The sequence below is a fragment of the Chamaea fasciata genome, unplaced genomic scaffold (assembly GCF_029207755.1).
Source record: "Chamaea fasciata isolate MVZ Bird 193981 ecotype frontalis unplaced genomic scaffold, bChaFas1.0.hap1 SCAF_10, whole genome shotgun sequence".
Lineage (NCBI taxonomy): Eukaryota > Metazoa > Chordata > Aves > Passeriformes > Sylviidae > Chamaea > Chamaea fasciata.
The window spans coordinates 26,187,113-26,210,722 of NW_027094095.1; the positions used below are offsets into that span (position 1 = coordinate 26,187,113).

General features: G+C 41.4%; 1 protein-coding gene across 7 annotated transcripts in view; it reads left to right on the forward strand.

Annotated features, from left to right (window-relative positions):
* ELAVL4 (ELAV like RNA binding protein 4) overlaps nt 1-23,610 on the forward strand; it is an 80,883-nt gene that overhangs the window by 51,914 nt on the left and 5,359 nt on the right. For 6 of the 7 annotated variants that reach the window (XM_066192791.1, XM_066192789.1, XM_066192787.1 and 3 more), the window contains exons 3-6: nt 9,626-9,729; nt 19,787-19,940; nt 20,322-20,547; nt 21,951-21,989. In XM_066192791.1, the coding sequence (XP_066048888.1) occupies nt 9,626-9,729; nt 19,787-19,940; nt 20,322-20,547; nt 21,951-21,989 (523 nt within the window). The remainder of the gene's footprint in view (nt 1-9,625; nt 9,730-19,786; nt 19,941-20,321; nt 20,548-21,950; nt 21,990-23,610) is intronic. The other variant, XM_066192788.1, reaches the window with a different exon arrangement.

Sequence of the window (23,610 nt, forward strand, 5' to 3'; positions counted from 1 at the left end):
GCGGGGAGGAGTGCAGCCTTGCTCTTCTCAGAACAGCTGCTAATTCAGAGGCTGTGTGCTCCTTGAAGGAAGGGGGAGGAGAAGATGAAAAGAAGGGGAAGCAAGAGATGTCAACTGAGGGAAGCAAAATCCAAATATTTGTTCAGAAATGGGACTCACTTGTCTTGTGTATGTCAGGAGCAGTAGCTTTTCAAAACCTACTTAATCAGTTGCTTGCAGTAGTACGAACACACCCATGCTGAAAATCCAGTTTTGCATTTAAAGAAACTTGATAAAAGCGAGCAAACAAAAAAGAAAAAGGGGGATAATATATTCTACCGAGCATGAAATGTGTGTGTTGTTTACAAGATATCTCTAGCCCAGCACAACTCTCAATGGGCCAGTGATAAGGTTCCAGTCTTAGAGTGGGGGAGCTGCAGTTTTAGCTCCCTGTTTTAGTGGCTGTGTTACTCAGTCCAAGTTCACCCTGGAAATTGTGATGCCTTTCAGTTTTTCTTTTTCATAACAGGGATAAAAGTGCTTTCCTCAGTGGTGTTTGCGAGGAAAGGTGCATTTCAGAGGTAAAATGCTTCCATGCTGTGGCCATGGGAACCACAGAAGACTCCAGCCAAGTCAGCAGCATCTGTCTCAAACTGCCACTTAAGCTTTGCATGCAGATTAGTCCAAGTCCTCAAGCACAGCAGTGGCAGAGCTGACTTGGTTGAACTCTGTAGTCTTCAGGTAAGAGCAGAGCCTTGTTTCGGGTGAGATGCAGAACATCTGAAATGGTAGAAGCCTTTAGGACACTGTAAGATTTTCAAGAGCAGGTGTGTCTTACCTTGCTGGTGTGGTCAAGTATAAAATGGAGTAGCTGCATGGTTTTAGAAGTCCTCTTGAAGTTTCTGTTGGGGGTAGGATTTTTGGAAGGATCTGGTGGTGCTGGGCAGCAGCAGGCTGTCCAAGTGTGCTCCTTCTGTGTTCTGGGTTGGATATGTGGGGCCATTCTAAAGGGAAAACAATTACTGTATCTAATTTTGAGAAATGGTAGTTACTGTAAATTGCTATTTAATTTATATAAGAACTGCTTGTGGTTCAGCATCTCTAAAAATCAAGACATTCTATTACAACCATCTTGCCTTAAGAGATTTGTCAGAACTACAGAAGAGGATGAAACTCATGTAGTCTCCTCTGGCACTGCCTGGCAAAATCAAGCTTTTTAACTCAGGGTGCTGGATGAATGATACTTCTTTCTGTTGTGAGGAGCTTGTAGATGGGTTTGGGGGAGTCTTGCTTTGACTTTGAGGTCGCTGTGTCCAGGTCCTTGTGGTTCCCTTCCAGTGACATGTGAAGGTCTAGGGCTTAAAGTTACCTCACCAGCAGTAATAATTAGCTTTAGCTACATTTGTTTCCCATTTTGGGCAACGCTTCTTTTTATTCCTCTTTTTATTTTTCTAGGCTTGTTGTCATGGTATCTGGCACTTCCCATTCAGATATTAAAATTGAGTGAGTGGTGTCTGTATGTCTGGTTCATTTTCCCTCTCTTATCCTCTCCCCGAGGGAGAGTTTTACGTGGGATGTAGCACACTGTTTGCAAGGGCTTCCTTTGGGGGATTTTTTAATCACGTAGCAGCGTCTCTGTTGGGGAAGGCCTGGTGTGAAGAAGCCCCTTCCACTTGGGTTAGAGTTTTTTAAATCTTGTGTGCATAAGGCTCCCGTGGGACCTCATTGTGCAACTCGTGTCTCCCCTCGAGCTCCCCGAGAAAGGCCTCGCTCCTGCATGAATGAGCTTTTATCTGAGTCTCTCTGGCATTAAGGCAGTGGTAGGAATTTTCTCTGTGCAGATACCTGATGGAGAGGGCCATTGCTCTTTGGGTGTCAGGGCTCTATGCTTGGGAGGAAAGTTTGCTTGAGGGATCTTGTACCATCTGAGGATCTTTGTGTCATTGTGTAGCCTTTGCTGGTGCTCTAACTGTGGAACATAGAGGATTTTTCCCAGAGATTTAGGATAATCTTTACCGTTTTATTTTTTTGTGAAACTATAGGCATGTTTCTTAGGAGGGGATCTGTTGACAGTGTATTTTACTGTTAGTCTGCAACCTGGCTTTCTTCTCCAGTAGTTTTTTAAGAAGGATCTGCTGAACTCAGATAATGCTGATGGCTGTTCTTAACTGAGTACAAGCCATGCTTAATTGTAGGTTCATTATAGGAATACATCCTATCTGGGGCTCCAGGTTGGATTGCATCTAAATACGTTGACCTTTCCTAATGGAGAAGTGGGATCTTCTCAAAAGAACTAAGGATAATCTGAGTACAGTAATTTGATGGAAGGTTCTGAAACAAAGCTTGTACCCAGATGCCTTCCTGCAAAAGGCTAAAAAGCAAGTGATTTATCAACCATGCTTGTCTGGTTTTTGCCTTGAGAAAGGTTGTGCATTTTTCCCTAAATTCTTGCAAAAGTGAGAGCTAATAGGGATAGAATGCTTTCTTGCTGTTCATGGACAGCACATATGAAATAAATCCTAGTTTGTACAAACATAAGGAGTCTGTATTGTAAATAAGCTATGGACTAAATGGGTGCTGTGATAGAGCTGCACTAAGCATAGAACAAGTTACCCTTCATAGATGGGTTGCAGTGAATTGTGACAGTGACAGCCTTGGCTTGATTGTTTGGTCCTAGGAGCACTGTGTGCAGAAGATGCTTCCCTCCTGGTTTGCTTCTCCTGAGACTGCAGTGTGCATTGCTGGGGTGGCAGCAGGTGATTGTCCTTGGTAAAGAGGTGGAGGATGAATGAGACTGACATTACTGGTATTAAAAAGCGTCAGACAAGGGGCAGGTTTTGAACTGGTCTCATGATCAGATCTCATTTTCCCTTGATCTGAATTTTCTCTATAGCTTACCTCCTTTTTTAGGTGAACAGCTCTACTTGTTGATGACTGTTGTGGAAACAACAACAAGGAAAAAAAATGAAAGTCGTTTCACTTGACCCTCTTTGTGCATTATGAATATATCATCTCAAAGGTATTTATGTAACCTCCTCCAAAAGCCTGTACTTCATGCAGCTTTTCATATGAGTTGCAGTCATTCCTTTTTATCCCAGGAATGTGTTTAAAACACTTCTGAATTGGTTTGAAGGCTCACAGGGTGGTGTTCTGAAATGGACGTGCCAGCTGGAGCAAGGATTGCCTTGTGTGTCAGAATTCTTTGGTTATTCTTGCTTAAAAGACAGAAAGCAATCACCCTGCCAGCCATCCATAGGTGCTGTTTATTACAAACATTTCAATCTTGACAAACACTCGGAAAAGTGGAAGAGCATGTGCAGGTTTGCTTGGAGGAGCCACAGGTGGACAGCAAGTTGCGCTGAGCTTTTGCTATAGAGGGAAACTCACCCTGTGACCAGTTTCTTCCCTAAATTTCACCGAGGTTTGAACAAGGAAAAAACAGATCTGGGGAGCTGTGGAGAATTCGTGGTGAGCATTATTTATCTTTTGGTCCCAAAGGCAGAGTGACTGAAGGCTGTTGCTGTCTGACGGCTCCTGCCTGGCTGATGCGAGAGGAGCTGTCAGACGTGCCCTACTTCTGCAGGGAGGGATTGTGGCAGGGAACATCGGCTCTCGAGGGGCAGCTTTAATTAGGTTTTACATTTGGGCAGGGGACAACAAAACCACAATTTAAGGCAGTTGGGATCACTGCTGTCCCATTCTGTGCTTGTTCTCATGGGTGACTGCTTACAGTGCAGAGCACAGTCCTTCAATGTGATGTTTCATTCCAGAGTAATTAATTTCCAAATAAAAAGGATGTTTCTAACCTTTTCTTTTCTTAGCTTACCTGGTTGCAGGTAGGCAATTAAAAGTTATACTCATCTCTATGCTGCTATTAGAATAGTGTCCTACAATAGGAATGCTTCTGACTCTGAGAAAATAGTTTGCTTCTGCTTTGCTTGTGGCAATGATTGTTCTTCATTGAACCAGCAGGAACAGTGTATTTGTAGAGCTTCAGAGTACAAGAGATTATAGAGCACTTAACACATCTTGCCAAAATGTTTCCTAGATTAATTTCTGCTTGAGCTAGAGCATAACTTTCAGGAAAAAAAAATATCAAACCTTCAGAATTTCCAGTGGTAGAACTGACAAAATGGTTGGTAGGTACTTAAATTCATATTACCTTCAAAGTCAAAAACAGAGCAAATGGCTTCCACAGGAAAACAGCATTTGCTGTACAGTTTCTAGTCTGATTTCACTTGCCAAGCAATGGGACTTGGGATACGTTACTCCATGGGCAGACATTAGGAAGGAAAAAAAAAAAAATTTTTGTACTTCAGGTGAATACTAGTGTAGCAGTGTTCAGGTTCAGCGTCATACAAATTACTGTCAAGTTTTTTGATCAGGTAGGCAGATTGTCCCCTTTATCTCTTGTGCTGTAGTCAATTCTCATGGCCCCATCACCAAGGCATCAGTGTCTTGCTTGGAGCATGTGCACCAGGACTGGGCTGTTCCTCAGCAAAGCACAGGCACATCAGAAGCAGCAATTTTTCTTTCCCTTGCTGATTGTGTGACTTTTAATGGCAGGAATAGTTTTAACTCTTGTGTCAGTGTTGCAGGCGTGATGTAGCCTGTGTCAGTTTTTGATTTCGGCATTCCTAAAGCATGCCACAGTTAACGTGGTTTGTCAGGATGTAATCTTTGTGCTATGTAAGTGTGTGTATTTGTGATTTACTGAGGAACTTAAATTGCTTTTTACCTTCCCTCTGTCCTCTTTGTACTTATCCTCTCCTCCTCCTGTCTTTCTGCAGTCAATTTGCTCAAGGAAGGAGTTTGGGTTTTTTCCACTTACTGATGGAAATAAACAATTTAGGGCCAAGATCTGTTTCCTGAGACAGACCTGTAGGAAAGCATCTTTCTCGTGATTTCCTGTTCATGATTCCCAGTAAGAGATCTGTTGGCTTTTTTAATCCATTTAATATGTGCTATGTTAATTTTGTTCTAGTCAATTAATAAGCAGTACCAAATTAAGTCCTTTAGAGAAGACCAAGTATATCAATGTTGATTTAATGGCATTCTTAAAATTTATAGGTCAGACTTGTAATCTCATCAAGAAGGTTGTCAGTTTAGTTTGACAGCATCTCTTTTCCATAGACTTAAATTGATTGACATTGATTTTATTACCCCTCACTAATTCTTTATTATTAAAATCTAGTATTGAATATTCTGTAATTTTGCCTTGCTTGGCGTTAGACTGCTGGACCTGTAAGCACTTGGGCTATCCAGTCCTCCCTCTTTGGATTTCAGTGCAAACATTTTTCCTCCAGGCTTCTGGAATTTTTTCATCACAAAAGAGAGCCATTAGCCCTCTTTTTTTGTGGAGTCTGTTCTCTCTAAGTAATCCACATCATTTCATTTAAACACATATAATTCACCGTTCACCTGGGTTGCTGCTTATATCTTCACATGCTTCTTCAGGTATACATAATGCCTGATGTCTCTGTATTGTTACTATTAGTATCTCTTGGTGAGTCAAGGATGAGTGTTAAGGGATCTATTTTTCTGTAACCTGAAAAGAAATTTTGTTATTTCAACTTTTACTAGCCAGAGGGGTATCATGCCTTTTTAAAATCTGTTTTCTCTGACGTTTCTGTTCTAACTTACAGGGTTTTTCTATGTGTTTTCCCTTTACCTCTTAATGTAAATATGGAATTGGCCAAAACAGACTGGCTTGCAGAGGAGGTAAAGGAAGGCACAGGTCTTTGACACTGCCTTTTTCACAGTTGCAGGTTTTTGGATGTATGGATAAGTGATACAGGGTAAATTGATTTTTTTCCTATCTTTCTCATGGCTTCTTTTAAGCATAATTTTAAGCTCTGAAATGGAACTTTCACAAATGCAAAACACGTGTATTTCCAGCTTGAGCTTGGCTTTGCTTGTTTTGTTTTTTGGGGTTTTTTTTTAAAGACTGTGAAGACCTTGATAACATCTAACCCTGTTACTGCTCATTTTTAGACCTATTCCTTACCAGATTCTGGGAGGTCCACTATACATTTTCTGCTGCTAGAGAAAGCATTCAGAAGGAGCAGTGTGAATAGCAAGATAACAAGGTGTTGTTTTAGGATCATCTAGAAATATCTCTTTGCCTGACCTACTGAATCACAGCATGTGATGAACTATTGGATTCCAAATCACAGAAAATATTTACTATTTACGGTGCTGTTCCTGGGAAGTGTAGCATGGGAATGAACTACGGTGTCTGTGTGGGATCCCACTGAGAGGTCCAGCTGCCTGCTTTGTGCTGCCAGATTGTGTCCAAAGAAGTGTTACCCTTTTGGAGTACATGCAGTAAGAGCACATGATGAAGAAAATAGGGAAGTTCATACTGTTTACTGTATTCTGAAACAAATCCTTTCCTTTCTTCACCTGTAACAGGTTTTAGTTCTTTCATATCTAGTCTGTTTTGTCTAACATAGAGTAATACATTGCTCTTGAGAGGAATTTGAAAATCATGTTTTTAGCTGCATGTATAAAAATTTTTTGGCTTCTTAACTGTAAACGTTTAACACAGTAAAACTTTATGATGTTTGCCACAGTCGTCATAAAGCTTTTCACAGACAGAAATCTAATCTGAGTTTCTCTTTTCAATTTTTTGAGACTGGGGTGTTTGTGTCAATCTTCAAACGCATAATAGTATTTAGGAGAGATGGTTGAAAATACAAAGTAACCAAACAAAATACACCCCTGGAGTGGAAAGCTCTTAATGAGAAGGTTTTCTCCCTTCAGCTTCACTGGTACAGTGAGGTCTATGCCAGGAAGCAGCAGAAGGAATTTGCTGATGGAAACAACTGCACTGAGATTTCAACGGGCTGTGAAGGGTGTGGAGTTTGAGAGTTTTTAAGATAAAAGGGGTATTCATTGAATTAACAGAAATTCAGTACTCAAAATTCTGAGCATTCACCCTTTTTTGTGAGAGTACAGTACAGCTAATATAGCAATCAGTGTGATATGAATTCATAACCAAATGCTTCTGAGTAACAGGCCTGCGATCCTGTTACAAATTTCATATATTTCTTGATGTTCAGGAGTATATACACTAACAAGAAGAAATCGTGTTTCTGCAGACTTGTTATTTGAAAGAAAAATGGTATGGCAGTGTAATAGTTTTTATTAAGCCAGGTTCTGCAGTCCTGCATGCAGACCAAGACCAGCTTTATTTGTTTTGGTATTTGTTATCCTTCACCTAGGAGAAAATATATTTATCCATTGCCAGTTGGTAGTGAGAATGAGAGATGATGGTATCTAAATAACTTGAATGTTACTGGGGGATGCAGAAAAAAGGTTCTTTGTAATTGTGAGCTGATTTTCTTGTATTGCCGTTTATTTCCCTTTCCTACAGCTAGTGCTGTTTGTGGGCTTGCTGTCCATGGTCTCTCTTGTGCAAGTACTTACAGAAGTGAGACTGTTTCTTTGGGAGATTGTTGAAAAATAATGTATACGTTGTAGAGATCGGTCAGTCCATGTGCCTTGAGAATAGCAGTGGCTGGACATGGAAGCCCAGGACATAAATCCCAGTCTCACAGCAGCTATTCCTGCTCTCTGGGTACCTCTGAAGTCCAGAGATGATTAACAGGAAAAGGATATAAACACAGGTTATCCAGGCTCTGATCCTTGAGTCTCCTTCACCCCATAAAAAAGATTTTTGTTTCCTAAAGGATGACTTTCCTCTCCCTAGGATTGTTTAGGATTAAATGTATCAAAGATTTGATATGTTCAGAGACACAGGGGTTGGGGCTGTATAAAATACCTCAGGAAGGCATGACAGGGAAAGCATCTTTACAGTATTTGTGCTCCAGGCTTTGTGCTCAGCCAGACTTCAGGTCATTCTTGGTTAATGTCATGTAACTTGGGTAAGAATATTTTTGGTGAGATTAGTTCAGCTCTCCAGGAAGACCGAGTATGTTTTTATACTTTTTCCGAAGTTAAATTGATGGGATGAAATTGCTCCCTGGCTGCATTGTATGTTAAAACGGCCATTTCTTATCCTTACGCCTGCATGTGGGCATTTCAGGCATGAACTGCAGTGTTTCCATGGATTTTTAAAGTCTTCCATTGCATAGTTAGCAGCTTTTAGGGCTTTGATCTGATTTCGTAAGACAGAAGCGCTCCCTGTATTTGTGTTACAGCAAACGCTGTATTTTTGGTGGCGTCTGACTTTGAGAAACACACAGATGCTTTTTTGTAGTCCAGGAGACAAAGAAACAAAGCTTTGTGCTGGGAGGCAGGATCTGTGCCTCCAGGGGACATCAAGGCACTTGGTGTGCAGCTGCCTTCCCAACCTCCCCTTCCTCCTGGTGAGCAGGAACTGGGTTGCTGCTCGCTGCTCCCGTGGATAGAAACCTCCACAAATGCTGCTCCTCTCCTCGGGAGGGATTTTCACATGTTTTCTTTCTCACTGCCTGGGAGCCAGGAGCATTTTGATCCCCTGCACATCAGTGCTGAGAGACAGGTGGATTTCTGGCTTGCTGGGCTCTGCATCCGCAGAAGGGTGTACGAGAGGGAGCGTGGTTGGAATACACAGCCATTCACCTGTGCCTGCTTGGGCTCGCTGATTCTTGAAATGTGATTATCTGTGTGTGTTCCTGAGTTTATGGGCCTTAACCAAAAAAAAAAAAAAAAAAAAATATCTAAAAAGCTGTGTTCCAAACATGCAAAATAACTTCAGTAGGATGCTCAAAGGAAGGGATCTGGAAGCGGTTGTCTGTCATGTTGCATTAATAAAATCGGTGCCGCAAAGCTGCTACTTGGGAACTGGGAAAAGATCCCTGTGGAGTGGATTCTCCCAGCCCTGTGCATGTCCATGATCCCTGCAGTGCCGACAGCACGGCCCTCCCCAGCCCCGTGTCACTTTCCCCAGTTATTAACCGGGTCTGTTTCTGCTGCAAGCACATGCACGGGTCTCGCTGCTGAAACAGAAGCTGGTGAAAGGCTTTTGGCTGCCGAAGTGGGCTCCTGCCATCCCGTGCACAGCGGCAGTTGTTGCACTGTTTGGGTTTGCTGTCATCTCAGATACTCAGAGGGGAGCTTTAACGCCGTCCCTCGCCCGGCTGCAATTTGGGCTGTCCCTTCTCCTATTTACTGGCTGCTCACTGAGCAGTAAAACGAGATGTAAAGGTGATTTTCTGTTCCTCAGCTCCTTCAAGGTTAGTGTAACAATGCAGTTTCCTAATTTTGCGCTTTAAATGCTTCAAGACTTGTTTATAAATAGCAGCAAAATTATACGTGTGTGTGTTTGTTTAATTTGAAGATGTGGCCTCGTTACTGGCAGGTCAGCCAGTTATATTTGTTAGGAGCTCAGCACAAAACTATTACACAATTCTGTTGCTGTCAAGCCTCATACATGCTTTTCAGTAAACTCCTGGGGAAGACAGGGTGAGGGGTTGCTGCTTCTATTCCTTACAGAAGGATCTTCAGAGCAGCAGTTGAAAGTTCTGATGGCTCCCCCTGTATTTAGGAGATAAAGAAATGGTGAAAAACAGCGTAGAGACTGTAAGGGAAAGCAGGGATGAAATGAACAGTGTAAGAAAATTGTGCTTCCACTCTTGGAAGTTGTTCCTGTGCTGAAAAATACTGAGTCCTTTTTTCTTTATTTCTTGTGTTTCAACAGGGCAGAGTTTAGGGTATGGATTCGTTAACTACATTGATCCAAAGGATGCAGAGAAAGCCATTAACACTTTAAATGGACTCAGACTCCAGACCAAAACCATAAAGGTAAGACAATGCCTTTTGCTCAATTCAGGTAGGGGAGAAAGTAGTTGGAGCTGTTTCTGGCAATTTCACCACTATTTCATTCTCCGTTGTAAGGGGGTTAACGAGCTCTTCCATTGGAACAATGCGCAGACATGCAGAAGATGAAACCTCTCTTCTCCAAAATTGCTGCTATTGTTAAAGAGGGGGGGAGGTAGCAGGAAGCTCTTTAAAGTGTGACAGTGAGGCTTAGATGTAGAATGAAACAGCCAGAGTGAGACCATTATCCATAAACAGGTGAAGTTTGTGATGGTGTATTAACAAGTTATGTTTCCTTATGTTTAAATGGGAAATACTTTGTCACGGAGTTCTTTTAGTGACACTCCTGTCATTATCGGGTGTTGAAAGCATGTTTCTCACAAGTTAGAATATGTCATTCTCAAAAAATATTTTTCTCAATTTCCACATCCTTAATTTGATTTATTCTTTAAAAAGCTGGTGGCTTCCCACTGAAGTCTCTTATTTCATTGTTTGTAATAGACCATTAGTTATTCAATGACCTTCTTTAGTGGTCTCACAAGAAAAGCAAGCTTCTACACTGTCACAGTTTTAGCTGCATGGCTGATAAAGCTGTTCTGAAACAGCTTACAGAGGATTTCCACATCCCAAATTCTGACAAATAATGCAGCTTAAGGGATGTGAATCAAAAAATTGAAGGGGAACAAACAGCAGATCAGATTCAAATGATCTGAAACTGCTTTGATCATTTTTTTGAGTGCTGCCTTTTGATTTGCACCATTTTCTTAATTTTTCCTCTGTAGTTAATTTGTATTTCAAAGCTAAAAATGTTAATATAAAAATGGAATTTTTCCTGTATTGAATATTGGTACAAGTAATGTCAATGATGTTGTAGTTTGCAAAAAAGATACAATGTAATGTGGTCAGTAGTGTAGGTTTTGATGTTCTGGCTGTGGTTTGGACAAAGTGGTATTCTCTGAAGCAGAAATGTTTCTTGGATTCTGGTGTATTTCTAAGGATTGTTTCGCACAAGTTTTCCCCTGTTCTGTTCGATCAGTGAAGAGCAGAAGTGCTGAGCTGAGGGTTATGAAAGTGGTGGAGCAGCTGCACAGATTTCATAGGAAAGGCTGCTTCCAAACCTCCCTCAGACTGTCCAGATTCCATCCCACAGATAGGCATGTGGGCCATACATCAGAATGCTCACAACATGGTTTTGTAGAGTTAATGGAAACACTTACAGGAATCTGTAAGGCAAGGCAGCAAAATCTACCATCTTATCAACTGCTGCAGGTGGAAATGCAGGCTTGGACTCAGCAGTTTCCACTTAGAGTGAAAAGTTGCTGTCCAAATTGCTTTTAAAGGCACATTATTGGGGAAAAAATATTTTGAAAATACTTATTAAAAACTCAGTAGAACTTGAAAAATCTAGATCAGTTTTTCATGCAGTACATGTATATTTTGAGCATTATTCAGCCTTAGGAAGGAACTGCATTTCTTGTCCCTAAGTACCTCTGTTGCTTTGCCTGTGTTTTTCTTTTTTGTGAAACAGAGCAATGCTATTGCATTCATAATATTTCAAGGTTACAGGAAACTCGTGCTGTAAAAGGCTTCCAGAAACTCCAGCCCACACCGATTATCATTATACATTTCTCACATGCAAAATTAAACCATTATGTCTTTCTTTTATCATCTATAGTAAGACTTTAGTTATCTGGGAGCTTCCTCTGCAAAATCTTATTTTGTGTTTTTTTTTATATTCAGTATAAATTTTAGAAATTCAGTGATTTGTTTGTTTAGGGGTTTTTGTGTTTATTAATAGCATGTAGACTGGCGTAGAATAAAGGACCTTTTGGGGTGCTCTTGAAAGCTGTTAAAATTTAATAATAAGGCAAGAGATGAATCTAATCTACATGCACAGGAGCTGCATAAGTTCTTTTATGACTGGCAGGAAGCATTAGGGTTTGGGGTTTTTTTTTTAAATAAAATAGGGTTTATGCAGTTGCCTAAAATCAAACCAAGGGAGCCTGCTATCCCAACAGCCAAGTTTTGGCCACAGGGACATCTAATCAGCAGTTTCCAACCCAATTTCTCATTGCAGAATTGCATGCCATTGCCTTACCTTTACCCCCTTGGGGGTTTTTTGTATTTTTAATTACGCATTACTTCTGGAAATCGTGATAAATGAGGTCTGCTTTCCCTAGTACTGTGCAGTGGGGATGGAGGTTTCCCAGTGTTCTTGCTGAGGGGTAAATCAGGTGTATTTAGTGCTGCCAGTGGCGTTTGTGTTGTTGAGTTGTTGGGCCATCTCTGGTTCCCTAAGGATTTCAAGGTGATGAGGAACAGTACTCAGCACTGCTGAACCTTCTCACTTGCCTGTTCCCTCCATGTGCTGCTTTCCAGCATCTCACTGTCGTTTTTTGTACAGTTGAAGTATTTAAACTTGTGGAAAATACTGTATTTAATTATCAGACCCAATTGCTTTAGCTACAGATGCCCTTTACAGTTACTAAAAATGCGCTGTTGGTGTGTTAAAAAAAACTCTCTCAAGAGAACATCTAGAAAGGAATTTGGTGGCATATAGTTTTTTAGGCTAAAAAATATTTAGTAGAGTAACATTGAGCTGGAAAAGTACTGAACATTACTTTGTTCTGCTTTCTTCATGAATGTGGCTGGGTTTTTTTTCCCCAGAATGAATCTGTAAATATCTTATTGATGGATGGGGCTGAACCTTGGCCTGTGTCCATCCGTGTCTGTTGGGTAGTTACAGTCCTGCAGGTTCAGTGTCTCTGGCTGCCTTTTGGAAGCTGTTTTGGTGGAAAGAAAGCTGAAATGAGTAATCTGTGAAAGCCCTTCTACAGTGGCAAATTACTTCTGTTTGCCAAGGTCACTGTGGTCCTGCTGGCAGTGTCCCACCTGTGTTGTGGGCTCTGCTGTTCCTTGCACCGAGACTGAACATGAGGTGGCTCTGGGGAGTTGCTCTCATTTTTTTGACCCCACAAGGCTTAATTCCTGTTTAAAAATAATATATATATTTTATGCGTGTGGCCCCAAATGCTGTCCTTTTCACTTCTGTAACGTTTTTGTGGCAGCTTAATGTTCTCTCTCTTTCCTGATGCCTTGCAAAAAACAGCCATGCAGTCACAGGAGGAACTGGCTTAATAGCAGGATCAGCAGAACAGCCAGGCACAGTCGGCTCTGATGTGTGGACTAAAATAACTGAAGAAATGTTCTTTTTATTCTGTCATTGTTATGATAAATAATCCCTTTTCACTCTAGCAGCTAAAATATTTATGTGCATTTTATTTAAGTCAATGATGCCCTTTCAAGTCAAAGTTGAGAGGTGACGATTTACAGAATATCTGTTTGGGAAAAGCATTGGAGGGAGTGTTGTGTTTGGTGGTAATAGGTTATACACATTTTGTTCCTCCTCAACTGATCATAGTGCATATTTTATTTACGCCATTGCATAGCAGCATCATCTTCTTGTGAGGGAGAAAAGCTTCACTTTATTTTTACAGCTAAAGCTTGACATAATTCTGCAAAACAGTTTAGAATGAGGGAAGAGACAGTGTGTTGAAATAAATATATATTCCAGAAATTGAATCTATTTTTAGAAATTAAATTTGCCCATCCATAAAAGCATATGAAAGGTCACTGCTACTGTTGAAGATTGCCTGGCAATTCAGTTGCATCAAATATCAGAAGGAAAATAAGATGTGTGATGCATGGGGTACAGATTGTTTAAACTGCTGCGTTGCCCTGAAAAAAGGACAACGCCTGAAAGGATGCGAAGGAAGTGTTTTACAATTTACTTGGGGATTCAAGTGACCTGGCTTCACTGGAACAAGGGCAGAGCAGTTTTGAAAGGAAGTTTGAAATCTAAAAAGAGCCAGTGACCCCCTGAAGTGCAGTCTTGTGCACCCCTCTCTTCCTTTTTCTCTGTTGCCTGAGAAATAGGTTTGCTTCTTCCTTCCCTCACTGGAGCAGGTACATGCTGTGACACTGCTGGAGCCAAGGGAGATGTCCCCAGAGAGGGGAGAAGGAATCTAGGTTCTCTGAGCCCTTGTTAACCTCCAGTTTTAAAATCCATTTTATCTATCTGATGGTAAAATACCAAGCAGATGATTCTTATGTGCGCAGAGGCTTTTTCTAGTTATTTTAATTTTCAGTTAAATTGAATAAATAACATGGAATTCTGTATTTCTGCTTTACTCTGTTTTGATCAATAGGTCTGGATGGTCCTAGTTTAAAATAGAGCAAATAAGGCTGTGGGAGAAAGTAATCCTGCTTTTTCTAAAATAAAGTAGTAACATTACTGCTGAAAGATCTTCCCATTTATCTTGGTTTCTGTGGCATTTTTCAAAATGCCAGCTATTTCCACAAAACTCAGGCTCTAAATCTGTCCATGTTAATTCTTGTAATTGTCCACAAAACTAAACACCATCCTGTCACTGTGGGGTAACCAAATAACAGCAGCCTCAGACTTCTCTGTCCTACAAAGTCATTTGTCAAAAAGATTGCCTTCCAGCCGTGCTCGGCAGAGGAGGCGGCGCAGGAAGCACGGGGCAGGAGGGGGAACTGCAGCAGCGAGTGCTGGGGAAGAGACCTGCATCTCCTGCACCCCATCCTACACTTCTTGGGAGGTGCGGGGGGAGCTCAACACAATTTGGGTGGCAGCCAGAAGGCGCTGGGCTGCTGGCAGTGATGGCAGCAGAGCTCTGGCGTTGGGTGCCCTTGGTGCAGTGCTCGGCCAGAACCTGGTGTTTTCCAACCTTGTCCTTCCATAGCCTCTCCAGGGCCACCGAGCCTGCTGGACGCTGCCTGCAGCCTCCCCTCCCACTGAAGAAATGGAATGGTGGGCAAGGCTGGGTGATAAGGAGAGAGGGTGTACAGAGAGATCAGGGCAAGGCACAGGTGGAGCTTGGATGCTCTGCAAGGAGGAGACGGAAGGTTGGGGCGTTGGAAGATGCGGGGTGTAGAGTAGTTTGGACTGCAGCAGGGAGGGATTTGCGTTTTTGAGTGTCTTGTGTGCAGTTGCATTGGACCTCCTTTTTTTCCTTTCCTGAAAATTCTCATTACAGGCACAAACCGAAGATTTGGGAGGTAGCTATTTTATAACTTCTTCTAAAATTGTGGTATTCTCTTTTATGGTAGCTCAGTTAGAGAGGGGTTGTCTGCTGTAGCTGCTGCTCCCCAAGACAAGGTCTTGTACAGGAAACTTTAAAGATGCTGCAGACCTGGAAAGCTTCAACTAAGTTTATTTCCGTTTTGCTCTCTAGGACCCTCTGTCATTGTAACCCTTTGGACTTGGTAGCGCTTGTTAACAAACCCCCCTCCACCCTTTGTGCCTGCAATGATACTGGTGCTCATAGAACCTTTCAGTGCTGCATTTGAAGGTTCAGCTGCTTTCAGCAGGCACCAGAGTCTCTGCCTCTTAATTTCATCCATCTTCTCTTAATTGTGATTTCTGTTTTTACTGCCTCAGTTTTGCCAGTGAGTCCTTTTCATTCCACAGAGCCAGAGCAATTATTTCTCTTAGCCTTGTTCTTGATATAGCCAAGAGTGTTTCTAGGTTATTATCTATGGATGTCTTTCCTGAAATGATGGGATAGACCATTGTACCTGCAATTATAATTAATCTCTGTAAAATGGCATTGAATTGCTCAACAGTAAAGTGCATCATCACTCCCCTCCATCCCCCAGCCAAGGGCTTAGGGAAGAGAAAGGACAGAGCAGTGCAGGCATCAGATGTGAAAGTATTCCAGATCCTGGTCTTCAGCCTCTGGACCAGAGGGTTTTTGTGTTTGCTTGTTCTGACAAAGCACAGAAGCTTTCACAGGAGGGTGTCTCAAATCTGGTTTTGCACAAAATTAGGACACAGTTGAGGGTCTGGAAGTGGCTGTGGGAAATGTCTCTTTCTGCTATAGCCTGTTCCCTGGTGCTAAGCAGATTTTACTTCTAGTTCTGGATGTGCATTAAACAAGTGAGACTGTGCTTTATTTATGTGCGTGAGGCTTTTGAGCGGTTGTGTTAAAGCACTTCCAGTCTGTACTGTCTTATCCAGTGGGATAAGGGGCAGCCAGGTGAGGGAAGGGTTGTCCCCATTTTAAACTGGACTTCAGGCAGAAAAAAGCCAAGTGACTCACCCCAAAAATCATACAAGAAATGCTGTATCTCAGTGTCACAAAAGGACAAAGCAAAGTTCTCTGTATTCAGGTCACCAAGAGGTCTGGTATTTTTGAATGTTACACAAACTTTTTGAAAGCTGCCCGGGGAGTAACTCAACACTGACTGATCCTCAGATGCTTGTGGCTGGAGAGGTGTCCCAGGAGCTGCAGGTGGCCTGGGTGGGTGGCTTGGTGGTCCTTGGGTGCCTGTGCTGCACCCTGATTCAAGGCTCCTGCATGGTTTCCCATTCTCCAGGTGAGGAATGGTAGATGCAGGGCAAGGCACATCTCGGAGAAGGTTGGTATCTGCAAGATGAGCTGCTTGGTTGCTGCTCAGATGTGTCCAGGGCAGGGTGGCTCTGCTGGCAAAGCATATCATTCCCAGAAAGGATGATGCAGTTCCTCTTCAGAGCACGCCAAAGTTAAATTTTACAGGGAGGGTTCTAGAAATGGACTTTGATGTTTGAGAGGTCCAGGATTAGCACAGGAGCTGAAGGCTTTTCTTACAGGCAGCAGCAGCAAAGTGGTTAAGTGTCAGTGTTCAAATGGCTGCTGTTGCTTGTTCCATAAGACAAATGGGATGCGTTCATGCCTCTGGGTGCCTTTGCTGTGGGCTCTGACTTGGAAAGGCCAGACCACTTCAATTTATGTTCTGAAGAGACTCGAGGTTAGTAATTCTTCAAAAAGTTTTCTATATCGGAAAACAGGTAGGAAATCAATAGGGAAGATAATTACTTGAACTTGGAGATATTTTCTGTGCACCAGAACAAAAATGTGCTTTGCCATGGAAGATATGAAATGCTGGACCTTCTCATGCTGCAGTGTTGTTGGGAGACAGTGGTGCAGCCTCTGGAGATGGCTGTTTATTATGAAGAAAAGCCTTTACACAGGCTAATGCTCAATGTCAGATGAGAAATGTCCTATTAAATGTTTTTCATAGTTATTATATATGTATTTATAGAAGCTAACATCTGAGGCCAGCAAGCCATAAAATGAATTGTACAATACTTTATTATCTTCCTTGCGCATTTGACCACAGAGTTCCTAAATGATCTTATGCAGTGAAATCCAACACCATGGTTCGACCTTCAAACGTTGTACAAGAGGACAAACATTTTAATGCTGAGAAATGCCTGGGTCAAACAGTAGTTTGGTGTTCTCCAGCTCATTATTTGAATTCTTTGTGGTGGCTAGGATTCCATACTCTTTTCTTTTTCAACGCACTGTTTCCGCACAGGGTGCTAACACTGCCGTGAGCAAAGGAAGGGGGGAAAAAAAACCCCATTTTTAAGTGTGAATATAAAGAATTAATGCAGAGTCCTCACCCAGCGCTTTGCAGTTTGCAGTGATAAAATGGGAGCTGGATTTTGCTCCCATTTTAACTCGCACAGCATAAGGAGCTTCTGGTGCGATGGAGGGTCAGGGTGGGCGATTTCTTCCTTTGATAGCTCACACACGGGAAGACATCCCGTCCTCAGCACTAACTGAATAATAGCTTGAAAGCAGGATGGCACACTCTAACCGATCGATTTGTCATTGGCTGACCTCAGAGGGAAGATGAAAAAGATTCAAAAGCAGATAAATAATTGACATTACTAGCCTTGAGTCCATTCAGCTCCGCAACCTTTTCTCCTTGATATTAAAGACGGCCGAGTTGCTTTTGGCAGCTTCTTTCTTTGGCTCAGGCTCCCCTGCAGCCTGAATGTTTGATTGCGGGTGGAAATAAAAACTAGACCTGAGCAGCCATAGGTGTTCACATGTGCTGAGAGTGGAGGGTTGGGAGTGTGAGCAGCCTCTCCTTCCTCTGCCTGCCTGCAAGGCCCATGAGAGCAGAGAGCCTTCTGTAAGTAGAAGTTGTGTGTGTGTGTGTGTATATATATATATAAAATGTCAGGCACTCATTGCTCTGGGAAGTAGTGTTTTTGCATATCCCAGTACTTTTCATCCTCCCTGTAACGTGGCATTTGGTTAATGAATGTGCCAGAGTGAGAAACCCAAAGGAAACCCCTGGCTGTTTTCCCAGGAACTTTATTCATTTTGCTGTTTTCAGGTTTGAGGAGTAGGTAAGATTGCTACCCTCACTCCAGAGAGGCTCTTAAATGTTTTTTAAACGTTTAAGATGTTTAAAATGTTTTTAACTGTTATTCCTAAAGTAGGTTAAACTTGTAGGTGCCTGAACTCTTACAGTACCATCTCAAGGTGAGGAATTTGCAGAGTGGGGAGGGAGAGTCTGCTTTTCTGAATGCCCCAGCACCAAGCCAAACTGTAGGTGAAAGCACCATGTGATTACTTACCCCTGGTGTCCCCTAGGGCCTGGATTGAGCTTTGTTACATAAAAGCCAAGCGGTGCCATCCATGTGTGTTCTGGTCCTGGATCCATCAGAGGAGTGTTCAGGACCAGCAGGGAAGTGATGGAAATGCTGTGCCCCATCAGGAGCTCATGGGCTGTGGCACAAAATAATTTCTATTCCAATATCCTTTCTTCCTTTCAGCACCTAAAGGTTTCTCAGCTCCTCATGTCTGCTTGAGCCTTTGTGCTGTGTGCCTGAGCTTGCCTCCATTGATGCAAATGTTTTATCTAACCTCTATTTCGTATTTCTTACCCTGAATTTTCCACTTCCTCTCTCCAGCCTTCTCTGTAAATGTTAGATTTAAAAGGTTATGGACAAACATGTAAGTTATAAAGAAATTGCCAAAAACCTTAAAATATAGAATCTTTATAGAGTTTGTCTGCCATTATGCAGAGAAGATTATGGAAGCAAATATTAGTCATTAACATAATTTTCTGTGTTGAGTCAACATCTATTTTTAGGTGTGGAGCACATAAAGACAACTCTTTGACACATAAAACACACAGACATGCATTTGACATCATCTGTGTTCAAGCTGAGGCTTGGGAAGAGGGAAAGACAATTGCCAAATGTATTGTATTCGTGATGGGAACCCCCCCACTTCCTTTCTAGACACATTTTAAGACATAATGCAGGAGAGTACTGATCGGTTTATATTGAAATAAAATGAAGTGCAGAATATTCAGCTTGGGTTCCAATGCTTTTTCAGATGTGCTGCAAAGTAATTCATGATCTGTGCTGAATATTTGCCATTAGGCTTTATCCAGGAAATGTTTTTATGATGTTAAATGTGTTTATTCTAAATGTATATAATATTTTAAAAGTGCAGAAGGCTTTTTATGCACCTATTATAATTATAAATCTGATTCATAGGTAGAAGAGCAGTTAAGAGGCTTGAATTAGTAATTTTCCAACAGCACACATGCAGTGCCACAGCTAGATTTTCTTGTTTGCTTGGTCATAATATTTTATGGTCTGGTTCTGGGCTTTATAATGCAAGGGAACTTCTTGTGATAAATTGCAGATCCGACAATGAGTGTCAGTCTACAGCTCCCTGAGCAGATGTTCATTTAGTCTAATTTCACCAGTACTTTACTGTTCATCCAGAACAGATCTTGCCAGCTCAGGATGCAAACACAAAGAGAGAGAGCACAAAAGATCACTCTGCAAATAACCTGATCGGTTTCAGACACTTGGAGGGGAAAAAGAAAAACATGCAGGAACTTCAGCATGCAAGGTTGGCTACGGCAAATCATCCACACACACCCACACCCAGGGGGGCAAATTCACAGAGCCGTGCGTGGGAAGTTGCACATTAATCCACCTCTGAACAATAGTTATTTTATCACTGCACTTCAAGAACCCTTGTGTCTGTTTTAAGGTCTCTTCCTTTGTTCCTCCAGCCTTCCCTGGCTCTGCTGTTTTTGCAGAACGGGTCCTGTCTGAACTGCAGGGTTATGTCTTGTGAAAGAACAGAACATTATCTGTCCAAAATGCCAAGGGTGGCTGTAGCTCGCTAACACTCCTCTCCTTTTCTCTCCCTAGGTGTCATATGCCCGTCCAAGTTCAGCATCCATCCGGGATGCCAACTTGTATGTCAGCGGCCTTCCCAAAACCATGACCCAGAAAGAATTAGAGCAGTTATTCTCACAATATGGGCGCATCATCACCTCACGGATTCTGGTTGATCAAGTCACAGGTTAAAAGAAAACTTTCCTTGATACATGCATGTTTTTCTGGAAGTGGCAAAATTGCAAATGTCTGCAGCTGGGGTTTTTTTGACTTTTAGTGTAAAATGCAATGCCTGTTTCCATATAAGCGTAACTGGAGATATAACTACTGCCTCATTAATGAGGAACTATCAAAATGCAGAATATTGTTTACTGAAAATCATTGTTAAATACGGTAGGGGCTGATTTTGGAGATTACAGATGGGGAAGAGGATTTTTCTTTACAGGACTTCTCTTAATTTGCAAACCACCTATTGTGTGAAGTCGAACCAAACATTCAGTTCATGTTCGTTTCACAGATGAGACTGTTCCTACAGATATTTATCTCTTCATGTGTTTTTACTTCCCAGGGGTTTCTCGAGGTGTGGGATTTATCCGTTTTGATAAGAGAATAGAGGCAGAAGAAGCCATAAAGGGACTAAATGGCCAGAAGCCTAGTGGTGCTACAGAACCAATTACTGTGAAGTTTGCCAATAACCCCAGCCAGAAAACAAGCCAGGCACTCCTTTCACAGCTGTATCAGTCTCCCAACAGACGCTACCCTGGACCACTTCACCACCAGGCTCAGAGATTCAGGTAATTACCTGGAAAAGAACTGAAGTTCCACCAGCGACAACAATGTGGGGCAGGTGCTGTGCAGGAAAATAAGCTTTAGTTGCGTAGGCTGACCTGATTTTCTTTGTAAAATTAAATATTCTTTCCTGGAGAATGAGGAGGAAAATCTGCTGACAGCAGTAGTCATGTTGTATTTACTAAAACAACTGAAGGTACTGTACAATCAGATCTCATGAAGGCTCATAGAAAAAGGGAGGACAGAATAGAGTTACACTGGTAATCAAATGAGCAGTAACTGTCCTGTTCTTTCTCTCTTTTTGGGTAATGCTTTTATTTTCTGCTATATTATTACAGTTTTGATGCAGCTTAGACTTTGATGTTAATGGCTGTGGATTGGTAGCAGGAAAAAAGCTGAGTCTGTCCCAGTCAGCAGGAGTATCATTAAATTTATTAGCCTGAGATATCTGCTCTTAGTATAAAGAGCCCTTGTGTTAGTCTTTGGTGTGAGCCTTCAGATGCTTTTGGGGATGTTTTATGCTTTGCATTTTGAATATACTGTTTCCATCTGATGCATAAGGCAGAGTTAGCAATATATGATGTTCCTATTACTTTTATACTTAATGGTTCTCAGGCAATCCACCTTTCAAATAAAAAAAAATCTGCCTTCAAGAAAAAACTTGGACATATTTGCATAACTGAGTCGCACACTGGCTTTAGAGAATTATTCAGATGTAATTTTAGTTTGTCACTGATGAAAAGTGCTAATGAATTAAAGATCATAAAAAGTCAGTCATTGGATACATTAAATTTACACTTGTTTTTGTGTCTTTGGCACGCAGCTGTGTCCATTGAGGTTATCACTGAATCATTCCATGGACAGAAGGACTTTATTGTGCTGCCATGGAAGGCAAATGATTATATTCTGCAAAATTTGGTGGTCAATTTAATTTGACATGTCATGAAGGATTAATACTAAATAAATATAATAAAATGGGGGAAAATTATTATATTAAAGCAGATTATCAAGAATTTTTCCAGTTCCAGCAGTTTTGGACTTGACATTTTATTTCTAAGTTAACTGTAAATATAAGGTGTGAGCAGTTGAATTACCAAAAAAAAATTTAATTACTAAAAAAAAAAAGACAAATCCTAAATGGATTTTTTAAAACCAAGCTCTGGAGTTTAAGCTTTTCTGTAAGACTATAGACAAGTTTAAAAAAAAAAAGGCTTTTAAATGCTCTGGTGGAAATTTAAGCACAACCTCAGACTTAACAAAGCAGACTGGGAGTTGTTAGGCTCCTTAGATGTGTGGGAAACTTGTTGAACGTTTCTTCTTTGAAAATGGAACACTATTAATAATAGTTCCATTGAGCGATCTTGCCATCTGTGAGACATTAACCCAAAGACCCTCCTTCTCTTTTCAGGCTGGACAATTTGCTTAATATGGCCTATGGCGTAAAGAGGTAATTAGAATTCCACAGATTGCCAGATGTCCGTGTTGGCACAGATTGGTGCTACAATTTATTTTTTTTTAATTCACTAACTTTATTTTTTTTATCCCTTCTTTTCTTCCACCAGCATGTCAAATTCTTTTTTAAGTTTGGACTTCAGTTGGTTTTGTTACTTTAAAAGGCCTCACGCACAAGTTCTGTGGGGTTTTTCAACCTTTTTTGATTTACAGGTGGGCTTCTCAAATGGTTTAGGTGCCACAGCTACAAGCATTGAAATTGCAGTTGCCTTGATAAGTGATGCTTTTTCTTCTAGAATCAAAACTATTAACTTGAGTTTTTAACAAATCTCTGATCTGATAATGGAAAATTTAAGTCAAAAATCAGAGTTAGGCTGCTCTTGTGTCTCACAGTTAAGACCACCTTTCTCCCCATCTGGCATCATAAGTTTGACTTGAAAATACAGCTGTGTGCACCTCAATCAGCCCGAAGTTTCTTTTGTTACAGGTTTAATACTTTGAATTTTTTTTTCAGTCCTTGAAGTTTATTTTTTTTGTTTGTTTAAAATAGCTGTGTGTTTGTATGTGCACGCATGTGTGAAAGCTCAGCTGATTTGTCAACATTTCTGCTGTTCCATGAGTATGTTTGGTAGCTAAAATGAGATGTGTTGTTAGTGTTTCCTTCAATGGCAACATCAGCATAAGCTACCCTTGCAGCAAAAGAAAGGTGTAGTCTTACTCCTGATGTTACCCTAAAATGTCCAGATTAAGATGAGAAAGTACTACTTACTCTTCTGAAATGGTCTCCTCACCACACTTGAAAATTACTTGAGCTTTTTTTTGAAGCTCATCCTCTAAAAAGGTATGGTAAGTATATCATCAGACAGTAAGGTGGGGTTTAACTCCTCAGTAACCCAGTACAGATCTAAAATCCTGAGTACTCACAAGAGGAAAGTCAAAACAGAGCTTCTTCCCAGAAGCACCAGTGCTGGTGCTCATGGGCACGTGGGTTCTGTCAGGATATTCTTGGTGATGATGGGGATGTGGTGAGTCAGAACCCCCTGCCTGATTTTATCACACATCCCTTCTCCTGTGTTCTCCCACCTTATTTGTTCTTGATATCTTTTCAGAAACATGGAAAAACTCCCAGTTGAGTGTCTGTCCAGGTGCAAGTCAGTGTCAGAAGGATGGGTTCGTTTTGGGAGGTTTCCCTGGGTTTTTGCTGTTGCTGCTCCTTCCCTGGAATTGGGCTGGCGTGTGGTGCAGGATAGGCTTAGTCTGAACAGAGGAAAAGAGCAATTACCTGCCTTTATAGGTTATACATCTGCTTTCTCAACATTGTCTGCAGTGTTACTCTAAAAACACAGCAGTGTTTAAAGTCGTTTTGCAGGCATCTTAAATTAGTTCTTATCTCCTCTCAGCAAACCTTGGCAATCGTACCTGCACTAGCAAAACCTGAATTTATAGGTGCAGGGTCACAAAAAACACCACACTGATAATTTCTGAAGCTGCTTCAGAAGCAGAAGATTGGCTCTCCCTGTGCTAACTGTGTGGTACTGATGGAAAATGAGACATGCTGATGTGGAAAAAAGGTTTTATTGAGGCTAATTTCAGATCACTTGCTAGTAGCAAAGCTC